Genomic DNA, 21,365 nt, shown 5'->3' with positions numbered 1-21,365 from the left:
TACTTTATGGGAAGTTTTTGGTTTTTTAGAAGAATTACATGTCACAATGCCTAGCTTTATGTATTTTATACTTGAGATTTTTAGATATTATTAGTATTATTATATAATAGTAAGTCTAGGGGAGAAAGAAAGGGGCTTCCAGATAAAGTGCGTGCTGGATAAATTTAATATAAAATGATCGACAGCATTTTGATTTTCCAAAGATAGTATAAGAGTGAGTTTTTAGTGCTTGTCTTTATTTATTGCTTTTTCTAGTTATTTTGTTCATCTCTCTCTTTTTTTTTAAAAAACAGAACCAACTTTGATTTTCTACAAGAAATCCCTATCTTAACACTGGATATTAATGAAGATTTTAAAGATAAACACGACGGTCTGATTGAAAAGGTAGATTTACACAAAGGCTATACACTAACATTTGTTTTGTCTTATCTAGAAAAGTGTAACTTGTGAGAAAACAATTTTCTAACAGAAAAGAATACATAAAATTACAGTAAGAAATAGTTAAGAGCTTTAGAGGGATTTAGACCTCGGATTCTAATCCTAACTTTAAATTCTAGCTTTGTGGCCTTACCTAGAATGAGGAGGTTCAGTCCCTTTATCTGTAGTATAGGGATAACCACATTAACAAAAGTTCTTGCTCACCCCTTTCTCCTCTGCTTTGTTCCCTCTTCTTCCCCTCTTCCCTCTATCACTAATCTTTAGGTACTTGAATAATAAACTTCTTGTGAAATTTATCTTTTTCAACTAAATTCAGTGTGGAAGATATTAGAAGTTGTAGGATAAAGATTTCATCCGTTTTTATATTAGCTAAAGTGTTGAGATTAAAGGATTTTTAGTTTTGACTTATATGTGGAACCTTGTCAGTGATGAACCCTCATTGCCTGATCATTGAGTCATTTTCTTAATCACAGTTCATCTATCCTCTACATATTTGGGAGCTGATTATATTCTATTAATGAGTGGTGCCTGGATTGATAAAGGGACTGGGAGAAAACCTATTGATGTACACTTGAGAGAGAATAGTAATGAGAATTGTATAATAAATATCCCACTTTCCATGTTAATTAACTTAGTGATGATCCAAGATCTAAAGACTAAGCCACATTTTTTTGGTTTGTTTAGTTTTAAGAGAAATTTAATTTTTTTCCCCTCCTTCGTAAAATGCCTGCTATTTACTATAATAGGAACCTGACATTCTTAAAGGACGATATCAAGAATTTTGAAAATCTCAATGTTTATTATTAACTACTCTGTAGCTTATAGTTGTTTTTCTCATGATATAAATAAAGTAAAGCATATGTGGAAAATTCAGATGATCTCTTCATATCATAATGGTGTTAAAAGTATAGGATATTGGGGCGCCTGGGTGGCACAGCAGTTAAGCGTCTGCCTTTGGCTCAGGGCGTGATCCCGGTGTTGTGGGATCGAGCCCCACATCAGGCTCCTCCACTGTGAGCCTGCTTCTTCCTCTCCCACTCCCCCTGCTTGTGTTCCCTCTCTCGCTGGCTGTCTCTATCTCTGTCCAATAAATAAATAAAATCTTTAAAAAAAAAAAAAAGTATAGGATATAATTCATTCATGATACTATGAAAATAAATGAAATAAAATTAAATCAGCCATTCTTATACTAACAGCCAACCAACATTTTAACTGAGTGAATCTGTAAAACTACTTTTTAATTTTATCTAACACTTCTGTATTTTGACTAAGAAGCATCGTTAAATGTTATTGTTTATTTTTACTTTCATTAATAATTCTAGTAGTTGGCTTTCTTTTTCTTATTGAAATACATAACTGACATACAATGTTATATATAGTTTCAGGCATACAACATACTGATTCAACAATTCTATGTATTACGCAGTGCTTACCACCGTAAGAGTAGTCACCATCTGTCACCATATAACATTATTACAATAGGTATTTTTTAGGTGTTTCTTTTTTAGGTATTTTTTAGGTATTTTTACAAGGCAATAATCTTCATTTCTTCAGAAGAATTACTGTGTCATTTAGAATTTATAGAGAACAGAATATTTTTGCAATGTGGTGTTGGTCAGTGGTTAGATTCATTCATGACTTACATGACCTTTCCTTGTATTTTAACATTACAGATTTGTAGACATGATTCAAATTTGTGCTTTAGGAAAATTATAAATTTTACATGTCTGGATCTTTCAGAGTTGTTTAAACCATCGCAATTACTTTGGTGCTAAAGCTGCATGTCAGTGGTCTATGTTATAAAGCAATTATGAAATATGTGTTATGGCTGTTACAGAACTGTGTCAATCTTAGATGTAAACTTAATAACTCCTGTAATGACATTTTAGGTCATTTATCTTTTACTACTGAAGTATTAATATATCTTTTGAAAATAAATGTTGTGGCTTTGTGATGGAGTTACTTATATAGTTGGGGTCTTCAGCTGTTATATACTATTAAATAGAGATGAATATTAGACATTTCAAATTAGTCAAGGAATTACATTAATATTTATTTCCTCCCCTCAGGTCAAAGAATTTTTGAGCACTTTGTGATTTTGCTGAAGACTACTGGCAGCCAAATGATTCCAGATACTTCAGCTTTGTGTATCTTCGTAGCTCAATATTCATACAATTCTCTAGAAAACCCAGTTTTTTTTAACATTTTGTTCCAAGAAAAAAAAATTGTTTTGACGAATTCTATATAAATTGATGAGCAGTCTCTTTTCTTTTTTGCTTTAGAAAAATAATGACATCTAATTATCTCTCACAACAAATATTCTGGAGGTAGATGGTTCCAGAGTAAGTACTGGCTAAATCACATTATAAAGGACCCAGCCTCCTTCTGTCTTTCCCCTCTATTATTCTCCTCAGCAGGTTGGCTTCTCCACCCCCCCCGCCCCCCATGCTTCTTATTTCACTGGTGACCAGTTTCTTGAGAACTTTAATATTACATAGTAAATGGTAATGTGTCCTGTGTAAATTAGTGTACCTATTCCAAGCTGAAAAGTGGGATTTAAGGAATCCCTAAAAAAGGATTATGAAGTTTTATTTTAAATACTTTTGATCAAGTGTCTCCCCTTCCATCTTAATTTATGTGGAAGATAAGACCACTTTAGTATTTAATCACCTCATTGATATTTATGAATGTGTCTACAACTCATTAATAAAGGAGGTCAGACTTTGTTCCCATTTTGTAATGTTATAACCTATCTTATCAATATTTAATCTTTTTTTCTGATTTTGTTTCCACATTTGTGGTATGGGTGAGACTGCATCTTTTTGCATGGGATTTTAGAGGTTTAAAGAGGAAATGATAACTTAAAATGTTTCTATACTTAAGAGATAAATGAGTATAAAGATTCAATTTATATGGAGCTTAAAATAGTTACCTACTTTCTCTCAGACCATTCTTTTAGAATGGAATATTACTCCTATAGTTAGAAGATTGATTTAAAATATGATTGTCTTTAACTCATTTGAGGTGAAAGTATAGTTTTCCCTAAATTTCTCATTTTTATAGGTAAAAATTTAGTGGAACATAGCAAGGGATAAGTTTTTCTATTTTATTTTTTGTTGACCCTGTACTGGGAATGAGTAGTTTTTCTTTACCTTGATACTTGGTGAGAAGTCAAAAGAGAAACTGAAGACAAGGTAGATTATCTTCTTAGCAGTGTGGTCTCTTTTATCCCCGCTCTTACTTCCCGCCCTACCCTGCTTTCCTTACTGTATGGATTAATCAGGCAGCCTGCTATTTTATTTTATTTTTTTTCTTTATTTATTTTTTTAGTAATCTCTGTACCTAGCGTGGTTCCCCAACTCACAACACCAAGATCAAGAGTTGCATGCTCTTCTGACTGAGCAGCCAGACAGCCTGGCAGCCTGTTATTTTAAAGTTTAAACGAAAGTCACACATTTCTACTTGGAGGACATCATGATCACTCATCACTTCAGTTTGCTTCGCTTGTCCGTAGGGTTGTACCTTAGGGTTTTTTCTTCCTTCAAATTACTGATAAAAATCATCTTGTTTTATATGTTCTGTACCTTGAAAGCATTATCATTTTTGTTAAATGTATATTAGGAAATACATATAATAATAAAGAAGACAAGGAGGTAGAATAGTTGTAATTTTTAAAAATCTGCATGGATTCATTTTACGTCTGTAGGTAAATTTTCAAGTTTGTTTAGTTAAGGTGTGCAGTGTCTCGTCTATGCATTTAACCTTTCTACCTGACATTTTGGAAGAATTCTGTTTTTGAAATGAGGGGAAGAGTCACTTTGACTTTGAAACTCATTTTCCTTTTTAAAATGTCGTTTTTTGTTTTGGTTTTTTGATAATCAATGATGATAATTTTGTAGGTTAAACATTCCAGATGCACTGATCTTTGAGAGGGAGATTTTGTTTCAAGTCCTATACTCACCATGAATATTGAAACTATCTCATGATATTGTATGGGTTTTTTTTGTTTGTGTTTGATACAAATGAATTTGCTTACTAAATATTAGCTTAATAAATAAGTATAAATCTCATGAACTGTGATGGAGCTATACTCATTGAAATGACTATATCTTTTTAAAATTAAAATTCTACTTTTGAAGAAAAAACTTTTGAATATAAAAAGGTGACAGTGGTTTAAATAACATTGACTTTTTTAAGTGAAGACATAATTTAGAGATTTTTAGTAACCTCTAGAAATGTTTAATAACTTAATGCCTTTTTTAAGTCTGTAGAACTGAATAAAAGCTTAAAAAATTTGTTTGTTATGACTCAAAATAAAAGCTGTACCATTGAGTTGGTATAAGAGTATTGAGCCTAGTGGTCTGCATTATCTCATTGGATCTTATTTCCCATATATCATCTTACATCAGACTCTATGTACTAATTTTTATAGTTGACTCTTTTAAGAAGGTAATTTTAATTGTGCAAACATTCCCTCATCAGAATATTTTCATCTATGTCTGAAAATTTGAGCACTATATACTGAACCCCCTAGAAATTAGGTCTGTCATATTTTAAAGGACAAAGAGTCTCAAAGTATTTTTTATAGAGAGATATAAATTTATTTCCTCCAGAAATGCTAAACCAGAGTACAGACCTTATTTGGATTTTATCAGTCTCTTTCTCTTTTAACTTTTTAAAATAGACTTTATTTTTTAGAGCAGTTTTAAGTTCACAGCAAAATTAAGTAGGAAGTACAGTTCCCATATATTCTTTTCTCCCATATTTGTACAACCTTTCCCACTATCAACATCTCCCACCAGAGTGGTACTCTTGTTTTAATCAATGAACCTACATCGACACATTATCACTCGAAGTCCATAGTTTACATTAAGGTTTATTCAGTGTTGTGCATTTGTGGGTTTTGACAAATGAATAATGACATATATCCACTGCTGTGGTATCATACAGAATAGTTTTACGGCCCCAAAAATCGTCTGTGCTTGTTCATCACCCCTACCCAACCTCTGGCTACCACCAATCTTTTTATTGTCTACATAGTTTTGCCTTTTCCAGAACGTCATTTAGTTGGAAGCATTCAGTGTGTTGACTTTTCAGATTGGCTCCCACTTAGTAATTTGCATTTAGTTTCCTCCATGGCTTCTTTTCATGGCTTGATAGCTTGTTTTTTTTTTTTTTTCCTGAGCACTGAATAATCCATTGTCTCGATGTACCATAGTTATCCACTCCCCTGCTGAAGGACATCTGGGTTGCTTCCAAGTTTTGGCAGTTATGAATAAAGCTGCTCTAAACATCTGTTTGTAGACTTTTGTGTGGACAAAAGTTTTCAGGTCACTTGGGTGAATACCAAGGAGTGCAATTGCTGGATTGTATGGTAAGAGTGTGTTTAGGTTTTTAAGAAACTTTGTAACTGTCTCCCAAAATTGTTGTATCATTTTGCTATCTTACTAGTAATGAATGTGAGTTCCTGTTGCCTCACAAACTTGCCAGTACTTGGTGTTGTCAGTGGTTTGGATTTTGGCCATTCTAATAGGTATATGGTAGTATCTCATTTTAATTTGCAATTTCCTAATGACATGATATTAACCATCTTTTCATATGTTTATTCACCATCTGTCTATCTTTGGTGAGGTGTCTTTTAAGATCTTTTGCCCACTTTTAATTGGGTTCATTTTCTTATTGAGTTTAAGAGTTCTTCGTATATTTTATTTTATTTTTTATTTATTTATTTTTTTTTAAAGATTTTTTTTATTTATTTGACAGAGATAGACACAGCCAGCGAGAGAGGGAACACAAGCAGGGGGAATGGGAGAGGAAGAAGCAGGCTCATAGCGGAGGAGCCTGATGTGGGGCTCGATCCCATAACGCTGGGATCACGCCCTGAGCCGAAGGCAGACGCTCAACCGCTGTGCCACCCAGGCGCCCCTCTTCGTATATTTTAGATAAAAGTCCTTTATCAGATGTGTCATTTGCAAATATTTTCTCCCAGTCCATGGTTTATCTTACTCTCTTGACGTTGTTTTTCACAGAGCAGAAATTTTTAATTCTAATGAAATCCAGCTTATTAATTATTTCTCTTATGGATTATATCTTATGTTGTTTCTTTTTTTTTTTTTTTTGTCTTGTGTTGTTTCTAAAAAGTCATTGCCATACCCAAGGTCATCTAGGGTTTCTCCTCTGTTATCTTCTAGGAGTTTTAGAACTACATTTTACATTTAGGCCTATGATCCATTTTGAGTTAATTTTTGTGAAGGGTGTAGGGTCAGTGTCTAGATTCCTTTTTTTTGTTTGTGGATGTCCAGTTGTTCCATCACCATTTGTTAGAAAGATAATCTTCATTTCACTGTATTGTCTTTTGCTCCTTTGTTAAAGATCACTGATGATGTACACATTGATATGTTTGTCTATTCTTTTGCCAATATCATACTGTCTTGATTAGCTTTGTATTAAGTCTTTTTTTTTTTAAGATTTTTATTTATTAATTTGACAGAGAGAGACAGCCAGCGAGAGAGGGAACACAAGCAGGGGGAGTGGGAGAGGAAGAAGCAGGTTCCTAATGGGGGAGCCTGATGTGGGGCTCGATCCCAGAACACTGGGATCATGCCCTGAGCCGAAGGCAGACGCTTAACAACTGTGCCACCCAGGCGCCCCTGTATTAAGCCTTGAAGTTGGATAATTTTGTGTTTCCTAGAGGCCTGAGCTACTTAGGTTTAGTAACACTTTGGAGGCTTTTTGAGGCTATCCGAATACGGGTTTTTGGGGGTTTTTTTTTTAAGAATTTACTTGTAAGATGAAATTTTTTCTCATCTTCAGTTAGTTGAATTAATTTTTTTCCTTATTTTGTGCAGTTCCTTACAATGTCATTAATTATAAAGTGTATTAGTACTGAGATTAGTAATGCCAAATCCAGTCTTCCCCCATAAGAACTGTTCATTTAATAACTTTTTGCCATAATATGTCTTGGAAAGTTATATCACTCTACAGACAATCAACCTTTTTTCTCTTTGGGTACCAAGACTTTCTGTACACCAAAATACACTAAACAAGCAATAAAAATCAATATTTAAGCATTACAATCTCAAGTAAAAACATACTAAATTACTTAACACTTTCTGTACAGAGGTTATCATTTTTAAAACGTGAATTATGCATCAGGTTTTTTTGCTTTGTGTAAGTATGTCAAATGAGAGGAATGAAGAGGTTACGTCTTCTAGGACTCTAGTCTGTTATGTGCAGATGGCACTTCCATGTGTTTTGAAGTTCCCTAAAGGTTTTTTTTATGTTGTGTTATAAGTTAATTTTAAGTGTGGTTTGAGTCATTAGTCCCCAGAAGGGTGGAAAATTGGTGGGGAGACATGGTATAGAAAGCAGAATTTATTTTCCAAAGAATGATTTCTTTATTCCTCTTCTCCACTAACCACACCCACTACCAAGTTTTCCATCTTGGCAAGTATAGTCAACCTTTTTTACAATATATATATTATCCATATTGTCTATTGCTTATAAACTTGTTCTTATTATTCAGTTGTTGCTTTTTTGTTATCTTGGTTTATAATATCCTGTAATCTTGGTATATAACATAACATGTCCTATTAAAATTAATGGGAAAAATTTTCATTTAAAGCATTTTACTTAGTGGGGCATCTAGGTGGCTCAGTTGGTTAATCGTCTGCCTTTGGCTCATGTCATGATCCCAGGGCCCTGGGATTGAGCCCAGCGTTGGGCTCTCTGCACCGCAGGGGGCCTGCTTCTCCCTCTCCCTCTGCCTGCCTCTCCTCCTGCTTGCACTCTCTCTCTGTCAAATAAATAAAATCTTGAAAAAAAAATAAAACTTTTTACTTAGTGACAGTGCTTTCAGGAATAAAGACAGTGAGTGATAGGTATGTAATTTGAATTTGAGTAAGTTTTCCCTACTCCCACCATTTTTTAGATGATTGTGGCTGCAGCTCTATAATTGTATGTTTATTGACTTACAAATTCTTTTTTTTTTTTTTTAAGCGGGCTCTACACCCAGTGTTGGAGCCCAATGAGGAGCTTGAAATTCATGACCCTGAGATCAAGACCTGAGCTGAGATCAAGAGTCAGACACTTAACCAACTGAGCCACTCAGGTGCCCCGAGTTATGAATTCTTAATATGATATTGTCCTCAGAATATATCAAGGAAGATGGGGATTTGGTTCAGGGATTTCACAAAAAATTAACACCCGAGTTCTGCTTTGGCAGATTTTAAATTGGTAAATATTGAAGTGTGGTTTTTTATTTTTAAGAATTAAGACCATCCTCAAGGAAGTTTATTAGTAATATGGCTGTTCTTTGAATTTATTTAATTTTAGTTCTATGCCTAGTATATAAGTCCTATACCAATCAGTGTCCTCTGCACTAGAATAAAAGGTGACAATTACAAGTCAAACTAGGTAACAGTACTTTGGTTTTTGGTTTAGTTTTTATGATGAGCTAAAAATATTTTATATGTAGAATAGTAAGTACCATAAGTAAGATAAAAGTACCATATAATATGTTATAAAATCCTTTCATATAACCATTCTAGCCTCACAAGTCTGTAGGAGACAGAATTTACCACCGTTTCATGGATTTGAGAGGCTAAGAGATTTCTCAAGATCCCACAAAAATTAACAAAGCTGAAACAAGAATTCAAATACTTGACTCTATCATGTAGGTTCATTATATTTAGTTAATAATGACTATTTTTACCTCTGCTTTTTTTTTGTTTTTGTTCTTTTTAACCTCTGCTCTTTGTATCTAAGGTCATTTTTCTCTTCTTCCTTAATTCTGGACAGTATTTAATGCCTGTTTCTAATAGCAATTTATTTATTTATATATTTATTTATTTATTAAAGATTTTATTTATTTGACAGAGAGAGAGACAGCCAGTGAGAGAGGGAACACAGCAGGGGGAGTGGGAGAGGAAGAAGCAGGCTCCCAGCAGAGGAGCCTGATGTGGGACTCGATCCCACAACACCAGCATCACGCCCTGAGCTGAAGGCAGACGCTTAACCGCTGTGCCACCCAGGCGCCCCTCTAATAGCAATTTAAAAACAAAAATTTGATAACAAAAGTAGTTTAATAAAGCCCATGATTATTTCATAGTTAAACCAGTAGTTATAGTCATTTGCCACATGAGGTCATTATATACTTGATTCTTTCCTCTGCTCTGGCTATAATCCAAGCAAAATAATTTTGATGGTGAGTCCTTGGAAATAGATAGAGGAGTTGATTGAGAGGTCTTTTTTATTGCTAGAGAAAAAACATTAATCGATTAATAAATACTTCATTGAGTGGTATTTTATGTGTTCAAATGTGGGGGGAAGAAATGTGCTTCTGGATTAAATATAGGTAATCAAAAGGCCTTTTAGAATTATTTTACTATAAGAAAGTCCGCCATACAACTCCCTGCTGCTTCTCTAAGTATTTGATTGAGGAATACCAATTGTTTTTTTTTTTTTTATGGGATAGTACTTGGTTAGATAATTATGCTTATTAGCAGGTTGACAGGGAATTTAATTTTCTAATGTTTACTCATTAGACTTTATATTAAGGGCTGTCTTGCCAAACTGTTGGCCATTTATTTAGCAATTGTATATACAAAGAAGCTTACATTTATTTTTACTATTCTATGGATCTACATGGAGCTCAGACATGATTATTTTTCCAGGAAGAAAGATTTACTTAACAAAACTAAAATCAAGAAAGTGGTTGAGTAATAGAAGTAGTCAAAACCTGATCTTTGATTGACCATTCTTCTGAGATGTATCACCTTTTTTTTTTTTTTAAGATTTTTTATTTATTTGAGAGTGTGCACATGCAGGCATGCAGCAGGGGAGGGACGGGAGGGTGGGGGGAAAGAGAGAGCCGCCATCAGACTCCACACTGAGTGCAGAGCCTGATGCAGGCCGGACCTCACAACCCTGAGATCATGACCTGAGCCAAAATCAGGAGTTGGTTGCTTAACCAACTGAGCCACCCAGGTGCCCCTAGACTTATCACCTCTTAATGTTGATTGGCATCATTTCAAAATGGTGGTGATGCTGGTTTGGTGATACTGATTATATCTATATGTGTATGTATGCACTGTTTTTACCATCATTGCTTGTTTAAAACTAATAAGGTTCATTCAAAGGTAAAGCATCTCTTAAAACTGCCATTTTGTCCTTGCTGTTATGGTCAGCTGGAGTGGAATCACTTTATGTTTAGAGTAATTTAGAGTAAATTAGGAATTGTATAATGTTACAAAACAATTTATGCTCCACTTGGCACAGAAATGCTATTTTGTTAAGTTATACAGTGCTTAGAATACTAGCTATCTGGCTTGGGAACAGAATAGCCAATATGGGCATAAGTTATTATTTTGCTGATTGTTGACATGAACTGGTTGCTGGATTAGTTAATGAAATGAATCTGTTCAGTATGGTAACTAACTTAACAGACTGGCCTGAAACAGACAATTGAATAGTGTCCTCTTCAGAATAGTTACCTTGAGAGACTATATGTTTATTTCCAAGATTCTGTCATTATTCAAAACACTCTTAGATCTGAGTTTAGAGTCTGAGTCAGATATTCAAAAATGTGATTCAGGTTCTTTTTTTGTGACTGGATATAATAATGTGTTTGTTTGTTTTATGACCATAAATCATTTAATGACAGTTTAGTGAATAAAATGGGTAGTAAAACTGGAAAAAAACTGCTTTGGACCATAAAAGAAGGTAATAGTAAGACTCTCAGATCTCTTTTCTTAAGTTTATGAAATATATGTGAATGAAATTCGTATGTTTTTTGCTAATTCAAATGTTTTGACTAATGGCAGACTCTAAACTAAATATATAACCTCTTGGTGTGGTTACTTTGAAGGCACTACTGAGTATGGAAGGTTCTGGTTATAATTTTTTAAAAAAGCACACACCAAAACACTGTGTTCTGTTATGTTTACATCTGGTACGTACCAACAGTCATTATTAAGAATTTATTTGTAATATTTTTAACATCACAGAGTCAGTATTGGTTAAGAATATAGGCTCCAGGGGCGCTTGGGTGACTCAGTAGGTTAAGTGTCTGCCTTCAACTCAGGTCATGATCCCAAGGTCCTGGGATCGAGCCCCACATTGGGCTCTCTGCTCAGTGGGGAGCCTGCTTCTCCCTCTGCCTCTACTGCTCCCCCTGCTTGTGCTCTCTCGCTCTGTCAAATAAATAAATAAAATCTTTAGATAATAATAATAACAATAATAATAATAATAATACAGCCTCCAAAGACAGAGAGCTGGCTTCAAATCCTGGCCCTGCCACTTACTGTCTAGTTTTGGGCAAGGCATTATAACCTTGGGCAAGTAATGTATTTTAATTTCCTTACCTATAAGGGGGACACAAGTAATAGTATGCACATATAAAGTTGTGTAATTTTAATGCCTAATATATATAAAGCATTTAGAACAATTCTCAATAAATGTTAGCCATTGCTATTATTTCTTTTCATTTAGTATCTTGGTGACTGAAATCCACTGTATTTTTTATGTGGAATAGTTATAGTATGATCCCCTTTCTCTCTCTCAATAGATAGATGGATGGATAGGTACTTATAGAGATAGGTCTACATCTATCCGTCTATTACTATAGGTAGTATGTTTCTCTCTCTCTCTATATATATATGTATATTTACATATATACATATCTATACATATACATATATGTGGTGTATGTGTATGGTATGTGTGTATGTATGTGTGTATGGTATATGTTTGTGTAGAGAGAGATTCACCAAACTGTTCATCATGGTTGCCTCTCATGAGTGAGATTGGAGTGGTGGTTGAGATTCTTGGGAGAAAGTCTTTGGTATAAAAATTAAAAATTAGGCAATTCATTTAATATTAAATTAGTCATTCTGTAAATTAATCTCATTCTACATGCCAGGGACTGATGAAGGAACATTTAAGTGGCTATGGTTACTCTTCCCCTTGAGGAACTTTGAAGCTACATAAAGGAGATTAGATTGCTACCTAAGTTCTTAGTATTTTCCTTTATTTTTTATTTTCTGTATTTTTATTTTTTGAGTGATGCTGAATATAAACATTTTTGGTGTCTTTATTAATGTTTCAGAAAATTATAATTTTTCATGTGTGAATATAAAAGTTCTAATTTTAAAGTATAAAAGTAGCTTAGCTTTATTGTATTCAGATTATGGAAATAATAAATATTTGTTATAGAAAACTCTCAGGAGAAATTGATACTTGATACTCCCCTAACACCAAGAGACCTTCCTTCTCCTGGGAAGTAGATGAGATTAATAGGCTATGGTTTTATGTATTGTTTTCAAGCAAGGTACATAAAGATCTTTGTGCTCCTTCCTAGAGCATAGGTTGCAAAAAAGAGAACTCTCAGTATCTATAATAAAGTCTGTGTGTTTAGAAATTGCCCTTGTTCTTTTTATTTTTGTAGAAGTTAGAAGCCTATTACTCTTCTCTTATTTGAATAAGAGAATATTAATATTTTTTAAAGATATATTTATTTTAGAGGAGAGCATGAGCGAAGGGAGGGACAGAGAGAATCCTGAAGCAGACTGCGTGCTGAGTGGGGAACTCGTAGTGACCCCCGAGATCACGACCTGAGCCGAAACCAAGAGTTGGACACTCAAGCAACAGAGCCACTCAGGTGCCCCTGAATAAAAAAATATTATGATTAGTGTTATGAATCATATTTCTGCCCTGGGTTAGTGGTAAAAGGGACAGAATACTCAATTCCTCATCCTACCCAGCTCTTACCAGTTGCTTCTGCAAGGGTTTGGTTGTAAGCTGCAGGGAAAAATCTTGCATCGGTTTCATATGTGGTTAGGACCTCAGGACTGTTCAGACAGTTAAAGAATGCCTTCTTTGGTGGAGCAGTACAGGTAATAGCAGGGTAATACTCAATATTATTTAATAGGGACCAAAAGGAAAATGAATGAAACCTTTCGTCTCTATTGGTGCTCTGCAGTTTCTGTTTTATTGCAAAGTAATCAAGGAAAAGGAGAGAAAGGCATTCCTAATTTCATGGGTCCTAGAACAATGTTTAGTATGGAAAATTTAAAAACCTAGAAAATTATAAAGAAAAAAGTATAGTCTAGAAATTCCACATCTTTGCACCATCCACTGTGTATATATCCTCATGTGTGTGCACATATGTATATACATAGACCTAATTTGTACACTGGTGTATATTTGTGATCTTCAGAGGGCTTTTGTTTACATTCAGGCTCCAAATCCTGAATTCCATATTGAAAATGTAATCATTTAGGTTTTTCTAAGCCCAGATTTATTTACCCTCGTCTTTTATGTTTCTTGAGAGATACCTGTACCTAACTTAATGGACATAAAACCAAAAGTTTTATAAATTAGAATGTGAGTGTACTAATATTTTCCATTGATTTTTTTAAAAAGATTTTATTTATTTATTTGACAGAGAGAGAGCACAAGTAGGCAGAGCAGCAGGCAGAGGGAGAGGGAGACGCAGGCTCTTCGCTGAGCAGGGAGCCCGATGTGGGGCTCAATCCCAGTACCCTGAGATCATGACCTGAGCCAAAGGCAGCTGCTTAACCGACTGAGCCACCCAGGTGCCCCATTTTCCATTGATTTATAATTTGAGATGATTTTTTTTTTACTTCCACTTAATTTCCCACTGGAAGTGATAATAAACCTAAATATTTTCCTTTTCTTTATAAAAGTATAATATGCTCATTGGAATAATTTGCAGATTGTACAATTTCAAATAAGAAGGTAACTCCTGGATCCCATCATTCAGAGGCAACACTGTTCTAGCAAACTGTTACCTTCCAGCTTTAGATACTTGCATCTACAAAGAAACATTTTTTTTTTTTACCAAATTGAGATGGCACTATTGATTCAGTTTTGTGTCCTGCCTTTTTCCCTTAAAGCATACTGTAAAAAAAAAATTTATGTTTAAGTCATTTTTGAAAATGCAATTAAGCCTATAATTTCTTGCTTATATGAAATTTGAAATCTACAGAAAATATGAGAAGAAAAAAAATATCTGTAATCCTGCCACTGAGAGATAGATAACCAACCTACATATTCTTATTTCCTTCTGAATTATTTGCTCCCACCTTCAAACAAAATTTAAATGCTCATGATAGTTCTTTATTTAGTTTCTTTTGTAAGTGATAATAATTTTGTGTATGTGCTGCGAACGAGCACAAGTATGAAGGAGCACAAGTGATAATAATTTTGAAAAATGAATTCTTTAAAGAAACTTATCATTTTATACATAATATAATTAGTAAATTCATATTTTCATATTTTGTAGAACTTTTGCATTTGTAAAGGACCTCTAATCCAAGAAAAATTGTGACATTTTCCCCATAATTGTTATATGTATATTTGTGCATGATTACATATGTGTGAAACTTTAAAAGTTCAAACCTTAACTTCCATTATGTCGGAATCTGTAGGGAAGAGTGTGTGTGTGTGTGTGTGTGTGTGTGTGTGTGTGTGTGTGACAAAAGTAGAATTCAAAGACAGAAGATCTACCTCTTTTTTATCTGGATAGCTTTGGGCAAGCTGCAACTTCCGTGAGCCTCAGTTTTCTCATTTTTCAAATTATAATGCTAGAACCTTTCTAAGGCGCAAGTTTGTTATAAGGAGCCAATAAAAAATCAGGGGAAAGACTTCTTAAATTACGAAACATACAAATATTAATAGTTACTATTCAAGATGCTCCAAGAAAGAAAAAAGGCAAAGGCAATTCTTGATTCCAGAAGTTATGGTCAGATTTCCTTTCAGGGCAAATGGAAACTGGATATGGAAACTTTCCTGTAAGAAATACAGAATATAGCTTTGCGCTGACTTTAACATCTTTCTTAGCAAAATGTACAAATTTTCCTAACCACATGTTTAGATCTTAGGATAAGAGAGAATATAATTCTTTTTGTACTGTTTTATTATTGAAAAAGCCATGTTTATGGTACCTAGCTCTTAGGGAAAAAAAGAAAAAGAGCAACAGAGAAATGGTATATCTGCCCACCACCACCTGCTATTTTTAGATTGGCTAGGAAGCCCTATTTGGCTGCCTTTGCCCATCTCATTTGGCAACTCTTGAGCCTGCATCATTCAGAGATATAAGAAGCTTAGAAGGTGGAAAACTGAATTTCTTTGATTTTCCAGACGTCATTGCTGAGAAAAACATCACCACAAGCAATTTGAAGGACATTGGCTGTAAGTAAAACACTAAGTGTTTTCATTTACTGAGATGGGCTTATGCAGTACAAAAGACATGATGTATTTCCTACCTTTTTGCCTTAATGGGGGGTGAGGAAGGGATGAACCTTCTGTCCTGATTTAATTTATATTCATTATCAAAAGAAATATTAATTTAGAAAAAGATGCCTATATTGTGCATGCATGCACACACACACATAAATACATATTTGCTCACATTTTTATGGCTTTTTAGAATAAAATCCTTGGAAAAGAAAAGGAAACAATATGAATGCCAAGGAAAGAAGCACAGAAACAATCCTGGAAATGACAGACTTTAAGATTAATATACTAAGATGAATTTGAAAGCGAAATAAATAGAAGGTAAATAGAGATATGTGATTTTCCATTTACATGGATAAAGAGACAATATTATACCCATGGATCAGTTTTAAATGAGCATACATGTCGGCATTTTCTAGATGACAAAATTTAACCTATTTTATCTATAGTTTCTATGAAGTGTTTTGAAACATTTCTGTTGTTGGGTTTTGTAATTTACCAAAAGCTCTATTAAAAGTCAGGTTTACATATGCTATATAGCTTTTCTTTTGCCTATATTATTTTATAGCTTTGACGCTAACTTTCCTTTAACTGTTAAACTTTTCTTTAATTGTTAAATTATCATTTTCCTGTAACTGAATAATTTTATTAAATGAGTTAACAATGGTTAAGTAAGTGCTTAGTAAATGTTTTCTATTATAGTTATATTGGCATTTTTAAATATGCACAACTTTTAATAAAGCTTACAAGAAAATTGATTTAAAGCTAGTCCTATTGCAAGCTATTTTAATTATTTTACATAACTGCACATTTAAGATGAAATTCACTTTCTCATAGCTGTTTCAAAGTTGATTATTTTCCTCCATTTCCAAAACAGTTTGAGGAAAGATTGTATTGGAAGCTCCGTCTTAGTGATAATGTAAAATTATTTTGCCTGGTAGGAAAAGCTGTGGATATATTGCTCTATTTAAATCTGTCATTATGAAATTAGTGACATATAAAGGAGAATTAATTTAGAATGACTTAAATTCAAGGATAAAATTTTTCTACAGGTTTAACTTACTTTAAAGGAAGTTCAGGGAGCATTTGTAAATTGCTTTATTGTCTGCCAAGGACCTTTCCGTACTTTGTCATTAAATCCTCACAATAACTGTGAGGTAAATAGTAGTATTCCCTTTTATAGATGAGATAGATGAGGCTCACAGAGGTCCCAATTTGCATGTGACAAAACCAGGATTTCAAGAGATTGGATGACTGGAAAGTGTTCTATAGAAAGGATACCTACATGACGTCTGCACCAGAAGGGATCTTGTAAAAGATCTTAGGGGGTCCTTTCAAATGCACATTTCTGTGACTTCTCTAGTTTTAGGTGGATCACAGCATGGTGTAGAGGAAGCACATGGGAAGACCTGTATTTATTATACCCCAGCCTTGAGCAAGTAACTAGCCTCTCTGAACCTCAATTCCTCATCTGTAAAACAGGAACAATTTTTAATAATTTACAGTGTTATTGAAAAGGTGAAATGAGATAATGTAGAAAAGGGCCAGGCACTTAATTGCTTCATGGTAGAGCTATTGTTAATATGTATAAATCCAAATACAGTAGTCTTTCCAACATAACCACAGTTGCCACGTTGCCCATTAGTGCCATTCTTTTGAAGGGGAGTACAGTGCTACTTAGCAGCTATTTTGGATGAATGAGGAAAATGAATGGAGGAGGATGTTAAGAGCAGAGAAGAGAATTGCATGGAATGGAACCCATGGATATATTTTGAAATGGACACCAAAATCACAATTAAAAGCAAGGCAGACGGGAGGAAGAACACTGCAGGAGTAAGAAATAGCTCACAACCTAGTTTGATGGGAAGAAAGACTATGAGAATCATTTGGCTAAGTCCTGGGCCCACCATTTCAGGACAAACCATGTACCAGAGAAGCCTCCAGCAACCTCTGTGGTTCGGGGAAATGGAAAGTTTCAGCAGTGGAATGGAATGGCTCACATTGGACATGGGCTTTATAGTCTGATAGACATAGGTTAAAATTTTGGCTGTGCTACTTGCTGGCTGTCTGACCTTGGACAAATTATTCAATATCCCATGTCTCCTTTGTAGAAGGAGGATGATAAATCCTATTTTGTGGAGTTGTTTCAAAGCTTAAATAAGATATATGTAAAGTGTTCACTTTATTTTTTGTTTTGTTTATTGCCTCCTCTGCCAACAAAAATTTAAGATCTGTATGGGTAGGACTTTCGTTTTGCCTTTGTACCTGTTGTATACATTATAAAATTAGACCCTCAAATATTTATTGAAAGACTAAACACATGAACTCATCAGTATCTGTATATAATAAGCCCATGGTCCTCACTGAATGATATGACAAAAATATTCCCAAGCTGCAGTGGCATTTATAAGATTTTTATCATGATCTATCCTTGCCTAAATTTTTATTATATTTATTGCCCAACCAAAATCAATTACAGACATGGTCCAGTTGTGATTAATATTTTATCATGTACTATTTTTTTGCATAATCTATTTTATGTTTTTTTTCTAATTAGACTGTTAAACTCGTTGAAGAGTGGTATGTAATCATCATCCAGTCTGAGGCTATGTTTATAGTATCAGTAGATTGGGATAAGGATATAAGCTGTGAGTTATTAAACCACATAACCAGGAATTTATGCTTGATGATGGTGATCGGTTATGGTAGGATTTTGGCTGAAGATGAAAATACGTTTTCTTCGGTGGTCTGCAATGGTTGTTTATCAGATGAAAATGTCAGTGGACAAGAAAAGGACAGAAAAATTTATATGAAAGTATTCATGTTCTAATCCCAGAACAGAGAGTACATGTTGGTAGATGTTTTGAGGTATTTTTTTGACAAACATGATGTATCTTGCTTCTGGGTCTCTGCACGTGTCTTTGCCTAGAAAATTTCCCTTACTCCCTCTTCTCCATTTGCTAATTCCTATTCCTCTTTCAGTTTTTAGCTCAATGTCACTTTCTCCAAGAAGCCTCTGAGTCTGGATTAAGTGTCTTTCCTCTGGGCCTTCTTAGGACTCTATACTTTCCCTATTAACAATATATATTAAATTATATTATAATTTTCAGTTTGTGCCCACTACTAGATGACAACTCCATGAGGATAGGAATTGTATATGTCTTATTCACGATTATACCCTAGCACAGTGCCTATTAATAAATATTTGTTGAATAAATGAATGAAAAATAACTAAAGGAAGGGGAGAAAACTTCAAAATAATAGCTATCATTTATTGGATGTCTGTTAAGTGATCGGGCCTTTCTATAAGTTAATATTTAATCCTTGCCACAATCCAGATGGGGCATTTGAGTTCAGAGAACTTAACGTGGTCAAAGTGATACTGCTGAGATTTGAACCAGGAGGTCTTTAGATCTGAGCCTCTGTTCTTTCCACCTGGTAATGCAGCCTCTCTCATACCTTACATTTGTATAAATTGTTACAGGTTACAAAGCTTTTTTACTCCTTATGAAAGCCTTGTGAAGCTAGGTATTCTCTCCCATTTTATATCTACTAAGTGGCAAAGCCATGATTTTCAAATTAGATATTCTAATTCCCGGGTTCAATTCCCTTTCCATAATAGCACAGCTATCTTATTCTAGAGGGTTCAAAGGTGTAAAGTCTTCACAGAAATGGTTAGATGATGAAAATATAAAAATTGATCAGGAGTTTTTGATTCATAAATAATAGAAATAATTTCAGGTAGATGTATTTTAGCAGGGCTACATGAAATTCTGTATTTTCCTTGTCATCTTTTTTCCCAAGTACCAACATGTATTCTCTGTTCTGGGATTAGAACATAAATACTTTTTTTCCATCTCTTCCACGAAGAGAAAAATAAAGTTGGGAATAATTGCTATTAATATTAGCAAGTCCTTTCTTCTCTTTGGTGTCTGATTATTCCCTGGCCTCCTAGTGCTCTGAGCTCAGAATGCATAGGATCCTTACAAAAGATACTATTGCTGATGGGACAGGATGGTGCTGCTGGGTGAATCTGATGCAGCTTCTTCCTACAGCAGTCCTCCGTCTTACAGCAGTTTGTTTTGCAGTGACTTTGCTTATTCCACACCCCTCAGATTGTGGCTTCTGGTAGGAGGGAGCTTAGTGGGTTTGCCCTGGAGGTTATTGACTTTGGCCACCCTTGGCCTATGACTTTACTTTGCTCTTTACCCTTCCACCAAAATTTACTTCTGTTGAGAAGTAAGGGGAATGAGAATAGGGTAGTGGGGACCGTTGTATTTTTGATTGAAACAAGCAGAGACCCAGAACTAAAGCAACTCACAACACCTTCCAAAGTGGAGAAGTCTTCCAAACAGGCAGAGAAGAAAATTCAGTATGAAAAAGAATTAAACTTTATTTTCTTAGTCCTGCTAGAGTGTTTGGCAGCTGCTCTTGGGCAGTAGGGCAATGCAAATGCAACATCTCAGAAAGGAAAGTGTCTTTAAAAAATCTCAAACAGCACTTTTTAAAATCGTTAAAAGATTATAGTTTTCTAAACCCATGATTAACCAAAATTTTATCATAATCTCTTAACAAAACGTTAGATTTAAATGAAGACTTTAAAACCAATTACAAATTTAAAAGTAAATTGCCCTAAAGCAAATATAATCCTAACATATATCTTGATTATCAGCTACTTTGTTCTGCCCTGCACTGTTCTGTAAATGTTTGATGAAGCCACAGTTCACTATTTACTCTTTTTTGATCTCTCCGTCAGCTAAATATATTTGTGTTTCTGTTTTCCTTGTGACTTTGCATTTGTACTACCTGGCATTGGAATTTTGCTGAATAGATGAGTTTTATTCTTTATGGGAGAGAGAGGGGAATGTGGACAACCCATGTCTAAGTAGGTTGTTGTCAAATAGAAGGAGATCTCAGGCTAGTTTTTAAAAATTGGAGTACAGTTTATATACAGTAAGCCTGTAAGTTTTAAACATTTTAAACAAACATTTTATATAAACAAACATATATATATATATATATATATATATATATATATATATATGTCTAGCCACCAATCATCAAAATAGGTAACATTTCAGGACTATGGAAGGCTCTCAGATGAGCCCCCCCTGACATTACCTACTCCTAAGGATAACCACTATTGTGATTTCTATCACCATAAATGAGTTTGGTCAGGACAGCTGTTTTTAACAGTGCATTTCATAGAAGACATCGTTAATGGGAATAATCGATACAGAGTTTGGGAATTGAGACTAATTTCAAATTCCTTGGGATGACATATATAATAGCTATGGGGTATCGATTGCTTCTTAAAAACAGAAATTTCCAACTTGTTCCCTTCAGTTTCACATTGGTCAGGGGACAGAATTTTCCCTTAGGTATCCATCTCTATGTAGGATGTCCAAAGTTAAGTCCCACTTTCTCTTCAAGGGACATTTATTTAAGAGTATCCAGGTTGGTAAGATGGTTACTGTCCACAGGCAAAGGATCAGTGGGGAGTCCACACTAAGAATAACTCATCATTGAGTCCTTTTCTTTATGTTCCTGGACCTAAAAATTTCCCACTCCTACTTTGAAAGGGCCTCCAGTCCTGGACCCCATCCAGGTCCGTTCTCCATCTCTACTTGCCCTGATCTCAGCTTCTCTTTGTTACTCTTCAGGAACAA

The 21,365-nt window shown here is 34.4% G+C and overlaps 1 protein-coding gene across 1 annotated transcript in view; it reads left to right on the top strand.

Moving 5' to 3' along the window:
• The window catches only part of DCK (deoxycytidine kinase), a 29,065-nt gene extending 24,244 nt beyond the window's left edge, over positions 1 to 4,821 (top strand). Inside the window, exons 6-7 of the mRNA XM_002919508.4 lie at positions 294 to 384; positions 2,508 to 4,821. Of these exons, the coding sequence (XP_002919554.1) occupies positions 294 to 384; positions 2,508 to 2,534 (118 nt within the window). The 3' untranslated portion in view covers positions 2,535 to 4,821. The remainder of the gene's footprint in view (positions 1 to 293; positions 385 to 2,507) is intronic.
• The last annotated feature ends 16,544 nt before the right edge of the window (positions 4,822 to 21,365 follow it).

This window comes from Ailuropoda melanoleuca, chromosome 11 (assembly GCF_002007445.2).
Source record: "Ailuropoda melanoleuca isolate Jingjing chromosome 11, ASM200744v2, whole genome shotgun sequence".
NCBI lineage: Eukaryota > Metazoa > Chordata > Mammalia > Carnivora > Ursidae > Ailuropoda > Ailuropoda melanoleuca.
Note: the sequence above shows the minus strand (reverse complement) of the source record. Positions and strands in the feature narration are given on the sequence as shown.